The sequence below is a fragment of the Lissotriton vulgaris genome, chromosome 2_2 (assembly GCF_964263255.1).
Source record: "Lissotriton vulgaris chromosome 2_2, aLisVul1.2, whole genome shotgun sequence".
In the NCBI taxonomy this organism is placed as follows: domain Eukaryota; kingdom Metazoa; phylum Chordata; class Amphibia; order Caudata; family Salamandridae; genus Lissotriton; species Lissotriton vulgaris.
The window spans coordinates 106,216,849-106,235,628 of record NC_141688.1 but is presented as its reverse complement, the minus strand read 5'-3'; the positions used below and the strand labels follow the sequence as shown (position 1 = coordinate 106,235,628).

The 18,780-nt window shown below is 45.6% G+C and overlaps 1 protein-coding gene across 3 annotated transcripts in view; it reads right to left on the bottom strand.

Annotated features, from left to right (window-relative positions):
- The window catches only part of RNF111 (ring finger protein 111), a 370,041-nt gene that overhangs the window by 42,664 nt on the left and 308,597 nt on the right, over positions 1-18,780 (bottom strand). For 2 of the 3 annotated variants that reach the window (XM_086959381.1, XM_086959382.1), the window contains exon 11: positions 13,548-13,640. The exons of the other annotated variant lie outside the window; for it this stretch is intronic. In XM_086959381.1, the coding sequence (XP_086815507.1) occupies positions 13,548-13,640 (93 nt within the window). The remainder of the gene's footprint in view (positions 1-13,547; positions 13,641-18,780) is intronic. 3 annotated transcript variants of the gene reach the window in all.

The following is an 18,780-nucleotide window of genomic DNA, read 5'->3' as shown; positions in this document are numbered from 1 at the left end:
AAGGCACCGAGGAATTCATTGCTGTTCCTCTGCACGCCCTGATGCATGGCCCAGAGTGAAAGGAGGAAGCCGGTGACAATCGATCACCTGTTCACCTCCTCATGACCTGGGCACATACTGTTGCTGTACCCTGCCCAGCCAGTCAGAGCCCAACTAGTGCCCATGGCCGGACTCGCCACGCAACCGTGATTCTCACAGTGAGAGCAGGTGGCACAGGTTGAGGCTGCAGCACGGCTGGCTGTCTGACTCTCTTAAAAAGAGACAGGCTAACGATCTCTGCTGTGACACTACTCAGGCAGCTCCTCTCAGTGGGTCATTCTGACTATCAAGAGACCACACCAGGTAAGTCAGATATTCATTTAATAATTCCCTGATGAAACTCAAAATGTTTATTAAGAGAATGGGGAGGGGGCCTCCAGCACAGCATAGCGCTTTGTAAATGGGTACACTGAAGTTGTCTGTTTGTGCTGTAAATGCAGGCCATCTCTGAGTTTTGTCTGCACTAATAAATCATCAAACTGCTAGTTTAGTTGAAGGGTTTAATATCCTTACTTGTCAGTGGTACTACAAGCAGCAGCCTTTATTTCCCCAGCACTGTGAGACTTGCTTAGTCAGAGTTAAGGCAGATGATTAATATCCCCGCTAGAGAGCTGTCAGAGTTTGTCTCATGGCTGTTTTCACTCACTATTAAGTAGAGCAGAGAGTTTATATGCATACTGCAAAGAAAGTCTAACAGCATATTGTATTGTAATGAACTGCATTATATGTAGATAGCTCAGTGGGTTGCTTCTTTTGTCACAGAGAACCCTTTGACTTTTGTGGTTCAGCCGCACCTAAAGCTGAGGTTGGGGTGGAGGTTGCTGATTAGTTGAAATTGCTTTAAAAGCACCTGCTAGAGTTCGAATTTCTTATTGCTGAACTCAGTGTGATTTCTGAAATGTGTCTGTTTTCATGGACTTCATTGCATAATTTGGCCACAAGAAGTGTAGCTCTAACTGTCATGCATTTAGTTGTTAAATGTCTTTTGTAAACGCACCAAATCTATGAAAATGTCACACATAAGCAATCTGAAACATTAGCAGCTTGCTCAAATAAATGTAATTTCTTACATTTATATGATTCCCTCGTCTTTTACTGCTTGATTTTGCTAGCGAGAAAGTGTCACTCATAGTCGTTGAAATGTCACTCATAATTACACTGAAATTATGAAAATGTCACTCATAGCAATCTGAAACCGTGACAGCTATGCATAGATCTCAAACTGAATGTTGGTCGGTGTGAGGGTATTTGGAGTGGAACTTCGGACAGAATAACTACGTGATCGAAACAACACAGTTGATTTGACTGAGCCACTAGCGAACCGAAGGGGGGCAGAAAGCCTCTCCAACCGGAGCGCGAGGGATTGCATCTGAACCCGCCAGCCCAAAAAAAACATCAGAAAATGGAATTGATGCCCATGCACATTATCATCAACAGGAGGAGTCACACGAACTTAGGCTCGACGAACTTCTTCGAAAAAAACCAAATTGTAATCATCCAAGCTCAACACTAGATAGCGGCGTATACACAGCATGTGTATCTACAGCACACGTTGTAGGAGAGTAGGGTCTGCAATCCTATGATCACCCAGATTTTTTGCTTTTGTTTCACTGGTTTACGACTTTCTCTGGCTGTGGGCCTGCCAATCAGACCCACAGCCTGGCTGTTCTCTTTCTAAATTACGATATGTACCCTAGGTGCATTTACCAATTGGTACTGGGCCACCTTATCAGACCCTGTAACTCAGGGCATAGGTGTACCCAGGGCCGCCAGGGGCTGCAGCATGTATTATGCCACCCCTGGCTGGCCTCCTAAATTTGACACAACTGGCTGCATGACAGCTGGGGCGAAGTCGTGTAATCACCCTTTGCTTTGGATATAGTAGCCCTATATCTAACCATACAATAGACACCCGAGTTCCTATCAGTCACTCCTATGGCAGGCCTTGACAATCCTGAAGGCAGAGTGCATGGGCTCGTGTGAACTGTGTTCTGGCCCGAGCCGAGCCGGTTGCAGCTTGCGGAGAAAAGACCCAATGGCTGTTCCATGATAACGCGTACCACATCGGTAACTTCGGTGTCGCGTTATCAAGACATGTCGAGTAAGGTGTCATACGAATCGGGGTGCTGCCCTCTCACCAACCCTGGCGACGAGGTTAGCATTCCGCCCTTCTAGAGGGACACGACATGTACGTAACTGTGAACCCCGGTTAAAGTTAACGAAAGCCTCAGCTCCACAAAATGGATGCTGCCACCACAGACACGAGTCTGACCTCCTGCTGCTGGGAGTCCTTCCAGCGAGGAGCACTTGGACAAAGGGTTTCCTGTCGAGGGCGATGTTCGCACCGTCCCAGACAGGGTTTGTGTATTCTGGGTAGGTAGGGCTTTTGCGAGAAGGTGACTGCGGAGTGGCACCCCGGTGCTCACTACGCATCTGCCGGTTAGAACCAGTTCCAGGGGCGACAGCCCTGGCCTGGGGAAAGTCCGGCAGGGGAGAGGGGTGTAACTACCCCCCTTCCTGGTCCCACCCTTAGGGCAGGACCTAGTCATGTACCCACCCCTTTCTTTAGAATAAAGGCCGGAGCGGGGACCCTTCCAAATTAGATCATCTTTGAATCAAGAATACTTTCTACGAAAGGACTTCAATACTCTTCTCAAGATTTCTCCCTTGTGGCTAAGGAGTAGTCACCCTGCATCAGCAGGCACCATCTAAGAACTCTGCGGTTTGCTGTAAGTCCTTCCTCAAGGAATCCGACGGCCCAGCTCGACGAGAACCGGCTTCCCTGGCACCTCTGACCTCTACCCACGTCATCAGCTCAGCTGTGATCTGTGGGTGCGACGAGACCTCGAGGGACCGGCCATCATCAGAACCTGCACGCTCTTAAAACTAGCACGACCATCGAGGGAACTCTCTGGTGAGTGCTCTGGGGTCCGAGAAGCCCCGACCCTGAGCCGCTCCAGCACCGAAGTGCAGTCTCCCAGCATCTCCACGATCTGCGTGGGGCCCTTCTGCTCGCTGCTCAGCACGTTGTCTGGTCACTAGCCGCTGGCTTGTGTCCTTCTGTGACGACATCCGAGAATCATCACTGCTGGTCTGGTTGCTCCAGACTGGCCCTTGCTTCCATCTTTGCGAGAAGCACCCCGGACCCTCCTGGTCCACTCAAGACGCCATCTTAGGCCCACCACGTGGCCCTGAGAACTGCCAAGGCTTGTTGTCCCATCCTGGGCCCAGCGACGCCGACAGCATCATCCTTCGTGGGACAGCTCGCACCTCCACCGTGGTCGCCGACAACGCCTCCTGGTACGTGAGACTGCAGAGCCTAGCGTCGCCCACTCACCTGGTCGAGGTGACGGCCAACCGGTGCCTTCCTGGTACCCTCTGACTACTGGCTAGTAGTACGAACTTGGTCCCCTCTGCTTTAAGGTTTCTTCAATCTCCGATCCAGGCTTGGATCTCTACGAACTATTCAGCACTGGTCGCCGGCCAGCAACTCCTTTTCTTCCGGCTCCTGGCTCGTCAGCGAAGACCCCGACGCCTGTAAGACTTGTGCAGCCGCAGCCCTCGTGGCTAGGTAACTCGGCATTTCGGTGCCTGCATAGCCTCCTTACTCTAGGGTCCCGAGTCCCTCGCTTCCGACTTGCCTTATCGGGTCCGCCCGAGACCTTAACCTTCCCGTGTCCTCGGACACTTGTTTTTAAATTGTGCACTTGAAGTATTTGCTAAAGAGATTTGGTTTGTGCTTAGTACCCTGTCCTCATAAAGAGTACAGGGCTGTTGTGATTCTTAATAAATATACTGTTTATTTTCATAACACTTGTGTGGTGTCCTTTCACTGGGTGTTCAAGGGGTACATGTGTGGTAAACAGCTGGCTTAACACGCCCTCTCGAGTCTTTAGCCTTAGACTGCTCGTATCCACGCTACTAGGATAGCTGGTCTATAGGTTGACTTACAACCAAACACCATAAGGGTCGTTGGAACGATACATAGCGGTCGCTAGAATAGCGAACGTTGCATATCGGGCCAACTTCTCACACACGTCTTGAACATTTACTTTTCCTCACATCAGATGACGAACGTCAGACAATAACTGGGAATACACAGACTTGGTCGAAGGACAGCAAGTAGTCGGAACAACTACCATCACATCTAGTGGAACAGCAAACCCTCTCAGGTGGTCCTGCTCAATCGCCACGCATGGAGGTGTAACCTGGAGGTTTGGCGTGAAATATCCTGCCCTGTTGTTGAGACAGCAGATCATGCCTTAGAGGCAGTCAAAATGAAGGGCAAATGCTCAGATCTAGAAGCTTAAACTACCACACCCTCCAAACCCATGGTGGGCAAAATAGATTGAGTAGTGCTTAGTTACATCTGCCCCTCTCCCGGACCCAAAGGATGAATGGCAAAGGGGGGATGTCATACAGTAGGCAAAAACTCCAATGAAAAAGAAATGGGACTCCCAGGGAATCTCAAAGAGGAAACTCCTAGGTGCTGAAGGCCACACAGTGGACATTTTCAGAGGTAGCAAACAGATCTACAAAGGGTATGCCCCAAAGGGCAAACAAATCCTGAACCACCTCATCGTATTGACATCAATCGCGGTCAGCAAGATGATCCCTGATGAGTTCCGCTACACTGCTGTTGATGGACCCCCCATGTTAGTGATTGTCAGGGAAATCAAAGCCCCTAGACACAATACCCTAACAACACCTGGATTTTTGCAATACCACTTGGCAAGTTGTGTTGTCCTCAGCATCTAGACACCTTGTACGTAACTGAAAACCGAAAGAACTTCAGAGCCGAACGAATGGTCCACAGCTCCAGGAAATTGATATGAAGGAGCTGCTCCACTGGGGAATGGAATGCCTCTAATATATATCTACTGTCAAGGTGATCTCCCTAGCCTATACATAATGTATCCACTAATGAGTATTCTGGAACTGGTAAGAAAGGAATGCCACGAGTTAGGTTAGCACCAACGTCCAGTAATGGAGGTCCTGAACTGCGTCCCCTGAAATGTGGCTATTGTGTGAAAGGCAGGGTCATGGGTGGGCCCAATAATTTGCAAAGGTTACAGTCGAAGGATTTCATATTACACCAAGTGTGCACACTAGGAGCCTCAGAACCACCAAGGCTATATTAGATGCTGTCACACGAAACATTGGGATCATTGCCTAAATGCTCTGGATTTGTTGCAAGAGCAGAAAAGCCTTCGATTTTAATGTCCAGACTGGTCGTTATAAAGGTAATCCTCTGCACATGGGAAGATGAAAATTTGGCTCTTGACTGAAAATTTCAGGAAGGACAAAATTATCAACGAATGACAGTGGTCTGAGTAACTGCAGTGTTCTTTCAGCAGCTAGTCATTGTGAAAAACAAATGCATAAATCCCAAAGTGCAAAGATAGACCCCAACAACAGACATGAACTTTGTGAATACCTAAGGGGACATCAGCTGGGGAGGTAATACTAAATCATGCTCCAATGGCCTAATTGAGGGGAAACTAAAGGAGTTTGCTTGCAGCACCAGGTGAAAGGGGTTACGAAATTGGCATCTTCCACAGTCCCTGCCCTTGGAGCCATGAAAAGGCTATATGGGCATGTGTAACAGCCATGAGACAAACTGCTTTCAGTGAGTAGACAGCAGGGATGGCTAAAGAAAAAATCCTCTTGCCCACAGCATTTATCGTTTTCCCGCCTACCCTAGCAGTGAACTGGGAAAGCGTTTAGATTGATCTCTCTCTTAGAGGCCTACAACGACTCTCCATAGCAGGCAACTCTGTCAGGAAGGTCAGATCACCTGCCACGGGTCTGTATCAGGGCACAATACACCGGTATAATGGCACACCAAACAAGGCGAGACAGCCTCCAAGAGGGACTCAGTTAAGCTTTCATAAAACAGTAACAAGGGCTCTGAAGTGGAAGGCCCAGGCTGTACAAAATAAGTCAAAAGATTTGCTTTAGTTTCTGTTGTAGATAATTGCAAGCTGCAGCTCTATGCACCAGAAGTAGCAATTTCTTCTGAGGACCTGTAGAGATGAATTCAACTTCTGTGAGGGTCTATAGAGATCCATTGAACTCAGTTTCAGGTGGAGTTTCTGAGCCACTGGTATTGTGTAAAACTAGATGTAGGAAGCCGGCTCTTTATAAATTATGTCAAAATGAGTTATATCGTGCAAAGAGACCACGGGTTACCTTATGATTGGACAGGGGCTTGCTCTATTCATATCTTCTAGGGGATAGTGTGATCGAGCAGGCTTAGGCTTATCAGAGGAGTGTTAGACATCTGCAAATACACACAATAGTCAAGAAAAATATGCACATGACTCAATAAGGCGATCCACACCAAATTTATAAAAAAACACATATCTTTCTAATATTTAGGCACCAGAATCAATACGATCAGGTGAGTAAGTTTTTCACTAAAAATACCTTCGCATTTAAAAAGTTGACACATTGTGCATTTTTAAGAAGATGTAAGGTTATCCTTTGGGAGGAAAAACAAGTACCACATTCAGGTACAACAGAGTGACTTATGAGACCAATCAACGGGACTTCAGGTGAGTGGAGGGCAAGGTCCAAGCATATATCATCTAGACCACAGCTTTCCAAACTGTGTGTCGCGACACGAGACTGTGTCGCCTCCCATGTGTGGGTGTGTCGCAGGACGATGACGTTTGCTGGCAGTTTAGGGCGAACTCTCTCTTGGACGTTGCGTTTCCGTTCAGTGACGCAGTGTGTCGGAAGGGAAAAGCGTTACACTAGCATGAGCCGAGCTCGGTGCGGGCAGTTCCCTTTGTGATTTCCACTCGGTGCTCCGTTCGCATAGCACGCCGCACTGGTGATCCAGCTCTCTCTCCACAGCCTTCGTGTCCAAATCTGTGTTTGCCCAGTCCGTCGGACAAACACAGATTAGGACACGAAGGCAGTGGAGCAGAGCTGCACTTGAGTTAGTCTAGCCAGTGCGCTGTCTGCCCCCATCCTAAAATGTGCACAGCTTATTGTGCTTCTCGAGGCCGCCAGGTGTGCAGAGGAACAGCCTGGTCCAAGGGGGCCAAACTGCTGTGGCTGCTTCCACCTATTCATACTGATAACCTGGCTGTCTGAAGAGTGGGGGTGGGGAGCAAACAGCTCCAAAAGAATGAGGTAGGGGAGGGGAGTCGGGAGGTAGTGGAAAGGCAGGAACAAGGGAGCCACAAGGTAGGCGCTCTTCGTATCTTCGAGGTGATACCGGAAACAGCGTGGACCAGAGAGAATAGCCTGAAAGAAATGCGGCCTAGCTTCAGAAGCATCCACGATACACAGTGTATTATTTATTTTTTATATATGTACTGGTCGCATTTACTTTGCCAATACTTGTCTGACTTGTCTTCCCAGTGAAATACGTTGTACTGGGGGAGGGCAGAGAGGCAAGCAGGCTCAGAGAGATGCTGCAGTGGACAACAATTATTTGAAAACTAGGGGTGGGCTACAAATCTCACTACTGTATTTATAATCTCACATTCCCTGAAGTGCTTCCGTGTAGAGAAGCGAGGGATGCTCACAACAGGTTGCATAACCTTCCAAGGAGCCAACAGCCCCCTCAAACCTCGACTTTAAAAGAGGAATGAAAGAATGTACACTCCGTGAATAAGGGCTCTTAACTCACTAAGCAGCTACTATCTCCATTATTTTAAACAGCAAATATAATTTTCTCTTCACTTCTACAGACAGTCATGACTTTTAATATGCTCTTCCTTAATGCATTCTCACACAATGTCAATTTGTAAATTCGGCGCACTGTTTAATTTTTATAATTCCATCAACTGTAGCTTGCTATATATTCTCACTAATATGTGCGCCAGAATGTAATAAATGAACAACAATTTTGGCTGCATTTCTCCTGACGATATCGGCTTACCATGCCGACAAAGTGCCTTGTGTTGCATTGGAAATCGAGGCAAGTGTGGAGAAGGAAAGTGGGAAAACGAATGGGCAATTGGAAAGAGAAAATAAACAAAGAGAAGTTAAACCGGAACCTGCAAATTAAATGGAGGGGCCTCCTTGACTCCTCCACCCACTGAGCCAGTCTGGAGTTCCCATGCCAGGGCCCCGCCACCAGTGCACAGAGCGGAGGGGCCCTAGAGCTTATGAGAGAGAAAAGTGCATAGCTGCCAAGGTTTTAGATTGCCATGTGTGACGTTGTGATAATTTCAGTGTAATTTGGAGTGCCATTTCAGTGACCATGAGTGACACTTTCTAGTGAGCAAAAATCAAGCACTGAAGACGAGGGTAACACAAATATCAGAAATTACACCACTTTGAACAAGGACCAACTCTACGTTAACTGCTGCAAAGTTTAAGAATAATTGTTAGACGGCTTTCATTTATCTGACTAGCCAAAATTGCAGAAAATAGATAACGCAGTCTGGAAGACGTGTATAATTATATACAGCTGAGTGCCTTGCAGACTCCCTCGATTGCCCCGGCTGCATGAGCAGTAAGCATGGCTGCATTGGAAAGCTGAGAGTGCGAGGCACTCATTTAGGTCACAGCCAGGCAGGCTTAAAACATATTTTCTTTTTTAGACAGATAAGATTACGATTTGAAAAGGTCTGTGCCACCTCAAACTGTGTGGTGGGTGTGGCATGTCTGCCCATGAACAGGATTTATTGTGGCTTGACTGGTGTGATCAGATGTACTGGGTGTGGACTTGTGTGACCTTGTTGCTCATTCCCTCCATTGAATGACAGTTCATATGTTGTTGAACAGGAGTGGTGACATTCTCCAATGATGGTGTGCCTCATCAAAGCCTTTTCTCATCTTGTCTCTTGGGTAGTGTTGAAGAATGCCCTCTTCTTCACCTCCACTCTCTCGTCAGCCTTCTTTCTATGCCTTTATCCTCCTTTGTATGGTCACATTGGTTACCACTGCAGCTGTGCGCCATGAACCTTATGCAGTGCTTTAAATGGAAAAAGAGACGTGCCACTACTTAGCACATTACTTGGCGTGGGTCTGGAAGGGGCGTATCTTCGAGGCTGGCATGTACAATATCAGCATTTTTGCTACTCTCACCAATGACATGCTTAGTTCTGTTCTTGTCATCATTGGAATGTTCATTCAGATATTGTCATTCAGCTGCCCAGCAGCGCCTGGCAAGGGTGTGATGCACGGTCTTACTCTTGTAATTGCGTTCAATCTGCTGCCATTCATCATTATTTATTTCCTTTATGAGGACCCGTCTCTTCTCAGTTATATTGTCATGTTATTTGTGAAAAAATACTTCCAGCACAGATGGGTTACATTGGTTGTATATGTCACACTTTTGAATGGTTTGTTTACCTACCGTGGTCCCTGCACTCTTCCACTGCTGTAAATCACTGGGGCATGTGTCAATGTGTGCATGATTAATTTCTTGTTTCAGGCACAAACCTAACCTTGCTTACACTCAGTTTTGCCAGTCACTGTCTTTGTTAGAACAGATTCACAATTGCTTTATTAACCTTACTGCTTTCTCAAATTTGCTTGGAAATGCACCGTTTGCCCACTATTTTGTATAAAAAATTCCTGAGCCCCCCCATAGGTGGTTTGAGCTCGCACTCTATGCTCGCGCGCGTTACCGTGTCGCTAAATAAAGATTGTCAAAAAGGTGTGTCACCAACATGAAAAGTTTGGAAAGCTGTGATCTAGACCAAACCAGCGGCACCAGGGCGGCCAGGTGCAGGGGTGCAAAACAGTGTTGGGTGCATGCTTTGACTGGGAGGCCAGTCAGGATGAACCAACAGTAACCCAGGACTCACGATACTCGGGGACGTAGAAACACCTTTGGTCTGCTCCTCCACGGGCGACTGATGCAGACGTTTACTTAGGTGGGGTGTTTTCCTTACAAGGAGCAGTCGCAGTAGAGGGGGCCTGCAAACAAAGGCTGCAGGCATCTTAGAGGAATCCACAGTGGAGAAACCCAAGGTGGCCTTAGAGTCTATATACCACGTTAGCACCATTGGCCCTCGTCAGCTTGAGCTAGGAGGCGAGGTGCAGATGTGTTTTCCGGCTTTGGGTCTCTGCTGTCTTGGAGCCTCACAGCTCAGTTGCTACTGCCTGTAGGAAGCAGGGGACAGCTACGCTGTCCCATGGGAGTTCTTGGTTCCTGGGGGAAGTACTGGTGGGTCTCCCAGGCTTTGGAGACAAAGCAACTGCAGGACAAGACAGCTTTTGGTGCAATTGTCTAAGTCAGCAAGCTGGCTGGCAGGGTTGGCGCCAAGTAGGTTCCTCGATTTTCTGTTCTTGATCCTTGCGCCGGTCTTCTTTCAGGATGGTAGGATCTTTTTGTCTGGTGCCAGGGGCTCCCCTAAGTAATGAATTTAGGTGAGTGTTGGGTAGTAGCCAATAGTCTTCCTAACCTTGGGGTCACTATGCCCCCTATATTCCTGTGGGAAGTGGGCATAACACTGTACCAGAATTCCCAAGATTACCATCTTCAAGATGACTAACTCTGAAAAGTGATGCCCACTTCAGGGAGCACACCTTAGGGGGTGGTACTAGCCTGAGAGTGGGCACGCCTCCCTTACTGTCCAGGTGCCAAAGGGCTCAGGACAAAGGGGGGTCAGCTTTGTCTCCTGTGAGGGGAGCTAGATTCGCATTGCAAAGGTTTCTTTGAAGCTCTCCTGCCCTGGAATGCTAATCAGCCGGTCATCCTATGGAAGGGGGTATGAACACCCTCTTCCCGAGCAGGCTTTGTTTCTGACCGCCTGAGAGCAAATGCCCTCACCGTTGGGGGTCAGAAACTCATTTTTGGTGGCAGACTGGAAAGAACCAGTGAACACACCAAAGACTGGAGGTTTACAGGGAGCACCTTTAAGGTGCCCTCTGTGTGCATGTATTATTAAATACAACATTGGAATCAGTGTGGATTCATGAATATGAGATGTTTGCTACCAAACATCCCTATTTTCAGTGAAGTCATCATGTAGCTGGGGAACTAATTTTTCACCTGTGTCCAGCTCATGTACTCAATATGGCTGCCCTGTTCACTTGTACTAAACTAACAACACAACTGCCAGTACTGGACTAACTTAATTTCTAATGGCCAGAGATCTGTTATGAACAAAACATAACAATATGATGTAACATTTGTTACTAGTTTATTTAAATCATTTTTTCTGATTATTTTTTCATTTTTTCAAGAACCTTTCTTGTGCATATACAAAATATGTACAAATAGATACAAATTTTACAAAACAGATTATAAACCACTAAGCAACACATCCACACTGAATCTTTCTCACTACAGACAAACCATTCACATTCACTAAAAAAAACAACATATACCTCTGAGGTATAGGCCTGTGTCAATATGAACATTTCATTAAGCCAAACAAATGTAATACATTCTACATTGTCATTTATAATTTTGAAAACATCAAATTCAGTCAGGACAGATCGTATTTTGTCTTAACTAAGTTTTTTTTAATTTTTATCATTTGTACATATTTTGTATATATTTTGTATGTGGCAGTTGTGTTGTTAGTTTAGTTGTATTTGGCTTAGCCTTGCTGGTTAAGAGTCAGGACCCAGTTTTGTTGTCTCTGTTCACTTGTACTGGCGGCAATAGGGCTGACCAGCACGGAGGCATATCTGATCATGACGGTATGCCCTCGCATATAGTATAGTACACCCTGCCTTAGGGCTGTAAGGCCTGCAGTAGGGGTGACATACCTATATATACACTCCATGCAGTGTCTGAGGGCCTGGCACACAGTGCTCTGTCCCATGTTGTGTTTTTACTTTTGTCTACACCAAGACACTCAGCCTGCAGTGGCAGTTTGTAGGTGTTTGGTGAGAGGTCCTTTAGGGTGGCCCAAGTAGTACAGCAGCCCTTTTGGACCCTCTTTGCCCTAGGTACCACGGGTACCACTTTCTAGGGACTTACAGGGAGTGCTAAAGGTATTGATAACTGGGGTACAATTGCACTGTTTTGGGGGAAAGAGATCTGGCACTGGGGACCTGGTTAGCAGGGTCACAGTACACTTCCAGTCGAAATCACATCACACACCAGGCAAAAAGTGGGGGTCACCATGTCTTAAAGAGGCACTTTCCTACACTAGATATATATCAGTATCTGTTTTTTGAGGAAGTAAATGGTCCGTCTCCATGTGATTTTCATTGTGGGGACATTCCCATACTCCTATAACAATGTTGCTGAGGCAAGGGAAGAGTCCTTCTCACATGGAGTTGCATCATGGTTTAGTGAGTGATACCGCAAGTCCTGGCTGAAGTGGCAGCACAATCAAAGGACCATTGGGCAGAGTACCGGGGTCACTCAGCACCAGGGAAGGATGCAGAAATGCTAGTTTAGCTGGAGACCCGACAGCAACGTATGTTTAGAACCTGCCATCTTAGGCAGAGCCATCCTGCACACTGTAGAAGAATTCTGCAGAAATATTTATCAAAAAACGGCAAAAACCGTTAGCTAAATTTCCCATCTATGTTATAGGGTGGAGAAAAGGAAGAATTGATGTTAGGATTAATATATGTAGCTCCTGACTCCCATCGAAGGTGGAAGGAGGCAGATGGCTCCATCTACTAGCATGCAAGAGCTATTGCAGAGAAGTTTGTTTTCAAGATCCCACCTGGTGAGACTCACACAGTGGGGAGTTAGAACAATCAATTACAAATGTATACATTTACTCTAAATATTACTAAATAGCACTATATCACCAGATCCCGTTGCCATTAACTGAAATGTGACTGCTAACTGGAAGAAATTAAAGTTTCCTACTTGAGTTAGAATCTTTGCTGAGGTGTTTGTAAAACTACATAAAATGTAGACTAGGTAATTAGTGATCCACCTCCTAACACGCTTGCCTCAAAATCAAGAATCAAGCTATATTTAATGCAGAAGATGCGTATTGGTCATTAAACAAAATTGCATTAATAGACCACTGGATGGCACACAACTGCTAGTTACCAGGTCACATGCCTTTCAGCCAAATACATGGAACATGATGAAATGGTGAACTACGACTCGTCTGATTTTAGAGAAGAGGTAGAATATTTTCATGTGCATTTGATGAAACTAAAAGACATCTTGGCTTGTGTCCTAAAAAAATGTAACGCTCCCAATCCAAGTCTAAATCTACTGATGGAAGGATTACGGGAAATGCAAAGGATGATATGTGCAGTTTCAAGCAAAAGATAAATTAGATGAGAAGTTGTCTCCATAACTATTTAAACTGGTTATTCCAGAAAGACCACCCATCAGCATAACCACTGATATAATAAAATTTTACTCAGACAAAAATGGTATTTAAGTGTAAAGTTTAAAAAAGTGTGATAATTCCCAAGAATATTTAATTATAGCATTACAAAAGGCACATTGTTACAGAATTCACAGAAGTGAAGCATTTCTATTTACAGCCAAATCCTTTGCATCATGCTCCCCCCTTTAGTACAAGAACAAGGAATTTCATAGGGGCAATTGCACAAGCATATTTTCCACCACCCACCGAAAACACTCCAATTCTATTACAAACCTCAAAATTGCCCCTGAAAGGGCCTCTGAATGACCTTCCATCCAATCCAGATGAAATGTAACGGATGTGTGGGTAGCCCGCCATATCTGGAACCTATTCAAACAGCAGACGCAAATTAAACCTGTTCAGAACTTGCATGTCAAAGTTTATTTAATAAGACAACAGAATTAGAAAATGGGGCGCACAAATGAAACATGTGTCCTGAATGTAAGAAATGCTTATATTGTGGCACTCTAACATACAAATAATACGGACTGAAATACCCTACTCTACTTTTCTTCTAAGCTTGACTCTTTTTAGCAGTTTCTTTAATTTCTTGAGTCTAAACTTTAAATGTTTGCACCTTTTAAACGTTCCTCACATATTTTGATTTCTAAAAATAAACGTAGACTCAAGGCACCCCAAGAAGTATACGGGTAGCTGGCTGCAGATCAATGGTACAGAGTGGGCTCTCTAGTTGGGACTGTATGGTGAAAATGCTACTAATGGCCTTGAGAACAATGCTCATCCGTTTTAATTTTATATTGACTTCAGCAAGGAGCCAAGAAGTTGTGTCTAACAATGTTTTCACTAATAACTGATGAGACATAGCTAATGGTTTGCTGTTGAAACAGGAAAAAGGAAAACTCCCAACATTAACAAATCTTGATGCGGATTCCCACATCTCAAATACTTGGTCAAAAAACTAAATACACTAGGAAAATCTCAAAATAAATAAAAATAAAGTCTACCAGTGTTGAGATAACACGAATGTGACCTTTCCTTATCCATAAGAAAGTCTGGAAACATGTAGGCAGCCATGAAAATACAGGCGGCTTAAATAAAGAAGAAGTTCAACACAAACCAACCAAGTTTAGTATCATAGCTACATAGAGCTTAATTATTATGAAACCTTTAGCTACTAAGAAAAGGGAGACAGGGTTCTACTAATTTATACAGCTGTCTCTGTTCACGGTAGATTTTTTGTACAGATAAAAGCATACAGATGAATTTTGCCCTAAGCGAAGACCCAGAAAACATTCAAGGCAAAGAGGCTAGATTTGTAATCGCCTCTTTGTGAATTCATTTCCTAACCTCTTCTTATTGTTAAAATAGTTCACATACTTGTTTATAGCTCGCATAATTGCTTTTCTCCTATTGCTTTTGAATATGTGATTTACTCAAAAGTAAACAAAACTAACAGCCCACTTTAGGCAGAGAAATGTTGACTTTAAACTAAGGACAAAGGTTTTGATACAGGAAAGCATGACATTGGTGAAGGACTTCTGCAGCTCTAATGGTGAACTAAAAACCACATTCTACTACACGAGAAGAAAAATAGTTTACACAGAAGTATGTGTTTTAAGAACCCATAGAGAAATACAAGTATTTTACAGAGCATTTCACTTTTAGTTTCAGCACGATTAAAGTCTTCCACCTTGTCTTAGGGATTACTCCGAGGTCTACGGTAGGGTATTGGAATACAAAGATTGGAAACATTTGGTGTCAGGGTACATCGCCAATCCATAGTCAACAGTAATAATGAAAACATAAGGCATCTGTAATAGTGAGTCAAAAATACTTACCGAGTGAAAGGGCAGGGTTCAGTAAAAAAATCAAACAAAGGTAAAATGTATGCTTCAAAGGCAGTCAGGTTCAAGGAGGAGGCCGCTGCCTGATGCAAATTTGAAGAGTGAAGGGAGTACACCGCCCCAACAAACACTCTAATCTTTAGGTCAAAGAAGCGAGGGCCAAGTATGTAACTTACAACAGACAGGCCTCTTCATCAACACACAACACACACACACACACACACACCACCACCACCACCACTATAATCCTGCAGAGAGAGACTAGTTAACTAAAGGCACCATAAACATTTGAGGAGCCCAAAAAGGCTGGTGGGTTGGTAAAAAGGTTGCCCCCCCCCCCCACCCCATTAGTTTGCTTCTGAATTTGCGTCATTATTTGTGGAAAAAGTGCCCCTTTTTGGCATGGTCACCCCCACCTTTTGCAACTGGTACTGATGTTTTTCAACTAATGTGTACTGAGTCCCTGCTACCCAGGGCCAATTCTCTTTCCCTAAAGACAAGGTAAAATGGTCTAATTGTAACACAACTGGAACTCTTTTTAGCACCCATTTAAGTCACTAGTAAGTGGTACCCCTGGTAATAGGGGTCTGGGTATAAAAGAGGGTCCCTCAGGGCTGCAGCATTTATTGAGCCACACCAAGGGACACCCCTACAAATTGCATGCCGGTTGCCATTGCAGACTGCGCATCATGGTGCAAACCATGAGTGAAAACATGACATGGCACACTGTGTGTGCTATGCCAAAGTCACATCATGGAATAAATGTAAATCCCTAAGGCAGGGTGCACTATATTACATGTGAGGGCATATCTGCATGAGCAGCTATATCCCCGTCATGTCTAATTCAATTACTAGATGGTACTAGTGAATAGGAAAGTCATCTTAAATATATGTGCTGGTCATTGCTAGTTACCAGCTACATGATGGCTTTACTGAAACCCATGGAATTTGGTATTAAACACCTTGTTTGAACAAATCTGTACTATTGCTAGTACAGGATTTATTATGACATGTACCCAAAGGGTACCTTAGAGGTGCCACCTGAAAAGCCTACCACTATCTAGTGTGCTGGCTGACTGGTATCGGGGAGCCTGCCACCACAGACGAGTTTCTGAACCCCTGCAGGTGACAGCCTGAGCTCTTTGAGGCCAGGACAATGCCTGCTCGGAGGAAGGTGGTCACACCTCCTCCAGCTAGGTGGAAAGGGGGGAATCTGGGGGGGAAGGGGGAGGCGGGGGGGTGTTAGGTATTTAGCAAATCAAGGCCAGGCGCTTCAAAGCCCCTGCTGCCTTTAATATGCAACCCCAACTTCCCCCAGACCGCAGAGATGCAACCTCCTACCCTGAGGCCCATTTGGCACCACCACAGCCAGGATATTAGCTATGCAAGTAGACGTGTTGCACCACCAAGCTATTCACAACCATAAGGAGGGCTACCTGATGTGTTCCACGAAGAAGGATTCCACCATCTGATTTTTGGTGGAATTAGGTCCTCTGGGACAGTGTAATGCCCACTGCCCACAGGAAGTGGTCAAATAGGGTGTGTAGTGACCCCAGGGGTAAATAGCCCATTGGCTACTACCCTCAACTCCCCTTAACACCCCTAAATTTAGTATTTAGGTAGCCCCCTTACACCAGGAACTCTGATATACCGGACTAAAGAAGAAGGACTTAAAAAGAGCTGACTTAGCGCCACACCCTACCTACCTGCTCCTGTCCCGAAAATGGCAAAGACCTGGCAACTTTGCAATTCTCCAAAAGCCTTGGAGGGCTGCCAGCACTTCGCCAGCCAGCATCTCTCTTGAAAAGGAAGAGCCACTTCCCTCCAGCCAACGACTATAGACCCGGTACACCATTTTGCTGCCCCCAAGGTCCACTAAGACCACAGCATCCCAGGAGAAGGTCTTCATATTCCAGAAGGTTTCCCTACCAAGTTTAGAGATGCTAGGGCCCCTAGGAGCCGCCCTGCACTAATACCCAGGGTAGAAGAGCCCTAGCAGCAGCCAAGGCTTGATTAGTATTCAGCCCGGGCTCCAATACTGCTAAGACCGACCTACCGACATGGGACATCAGCACCAGAGAGGCCTTCTTTGAGAGTGGCCCTTCTGTCCTGTTTTGTCTTCATCTCCAGGCCGACCAAAAAAGTGAGAACCTCCAACGCAAGCGACCCGCCAGACAAAACACCTCTGTACCTGAGCCCTCCCAGCCCAAGTCTGAACCTATTGATGGTGCATCCTTGCTCCAGAGACCTCAAGGACAGAGCCCTCCTTTGGGTGCTACCGGTCTGGTCCCAGAGGCTACCCTTGAGACCAGCACCTCTGCACCCGGACACACCATGGCAGGTAAACCGAAACTGCTGGTGGTTCAAAGGACCATGGACCCTACTTACCTTAAGTCCAGAAGAGCAACCATGTGACTCAATTGCAAGTACCCTCTATGCAGTGTATGAGTCTCAAACAATACATTACCACGTTCAAAGCTCATGGCTCAAATCTGACAACTGAATTTTCTGTGTTTCTGAAAATCGCAAACTCGAAAAGAACGTACCTAATCTCGTAGATCTTGGTATCTAAATGAATATAAAAATCTATGTTATTTTTCTAGATTGGTGTCAGGCTTCCTCATTTAGGGACTGTGTGTGCAACAGATGCCTAACACTACCCTCTGATAAGCCTACGGCTGCTCGACCACACTACCTCATATTGAGCACTTTGGGATTGTTAAAGCAAGCCCATGTACGCTCATAAGCGATACCTGGAATCTCTACACAGTGCATCTCACTATGGTACACTATATAGAGAGCCGGCTTCCTAAAATTTGATTAGCTGGTTTATGTTCTTTTTAACGCTAAATACACATGGACATATTATACTTTGCTATACGCTAGGAAAACAAGGATGAGGAACATGAGTTAACAGAACCTTAGAAAATATTTGTATTCACAAAATAAGAGGTAAAATGTATGGGTAGGTAGATGTTGGTCCAGTTTTTGCATAAAGATCGCAGCAGAAACACAGTTAATTGATGTTTAATTGTGGCTCAAGGACAACAGCCTCAAATGTATCATATGACGACAATACCCAAATCTATGATAAAATGTCCTCCGATATAAACACTCAGTGCATCAAGCATTGCCTGCAGCTCATCCAGGGTTGAAGATCTCAAACCTACCTGATACTAAACACCACGGCGTAGACAGCACTTCGACCTAGAAGTTCTGGTCTTCCTGCACGGTATGTGGATCAGCCTTGTGAAAGCTAGCAGCCCTATGTATCATTTCATGGTAAGAAATGGTGTAGTACGGTGGGTAAGGTTTCACTGGATATAGATCCAGATCTGTATTTCCAAGGGAAACAACATTGTCGTCGTCCCACGGGTCATCCCTAGGCTTTGGGTCAAAAGGGGCCTCATAGGGGTGGAGGTTGGTGGCGGTGGAGGAGGAAGCGGAGAAGTGGGGGAGGAGGAAGCGGAGAAGTGGGGGGGAGGGGAGGCGGCTTTGTAGGAGGATAAGCTGCCCATGGGCTTGTGCCTCACTCCAGATGTTAGTTATGCTTAGAAGAGGTATAGGCTCCAGCTGCTTCTCAAAGGTCAGTTTCTTGTGCCTTGGAAGAGTGTCCTGTGCCTTAAGTGGTAACTTGGTTGAAATCTTTCCAGTTTGAGGGT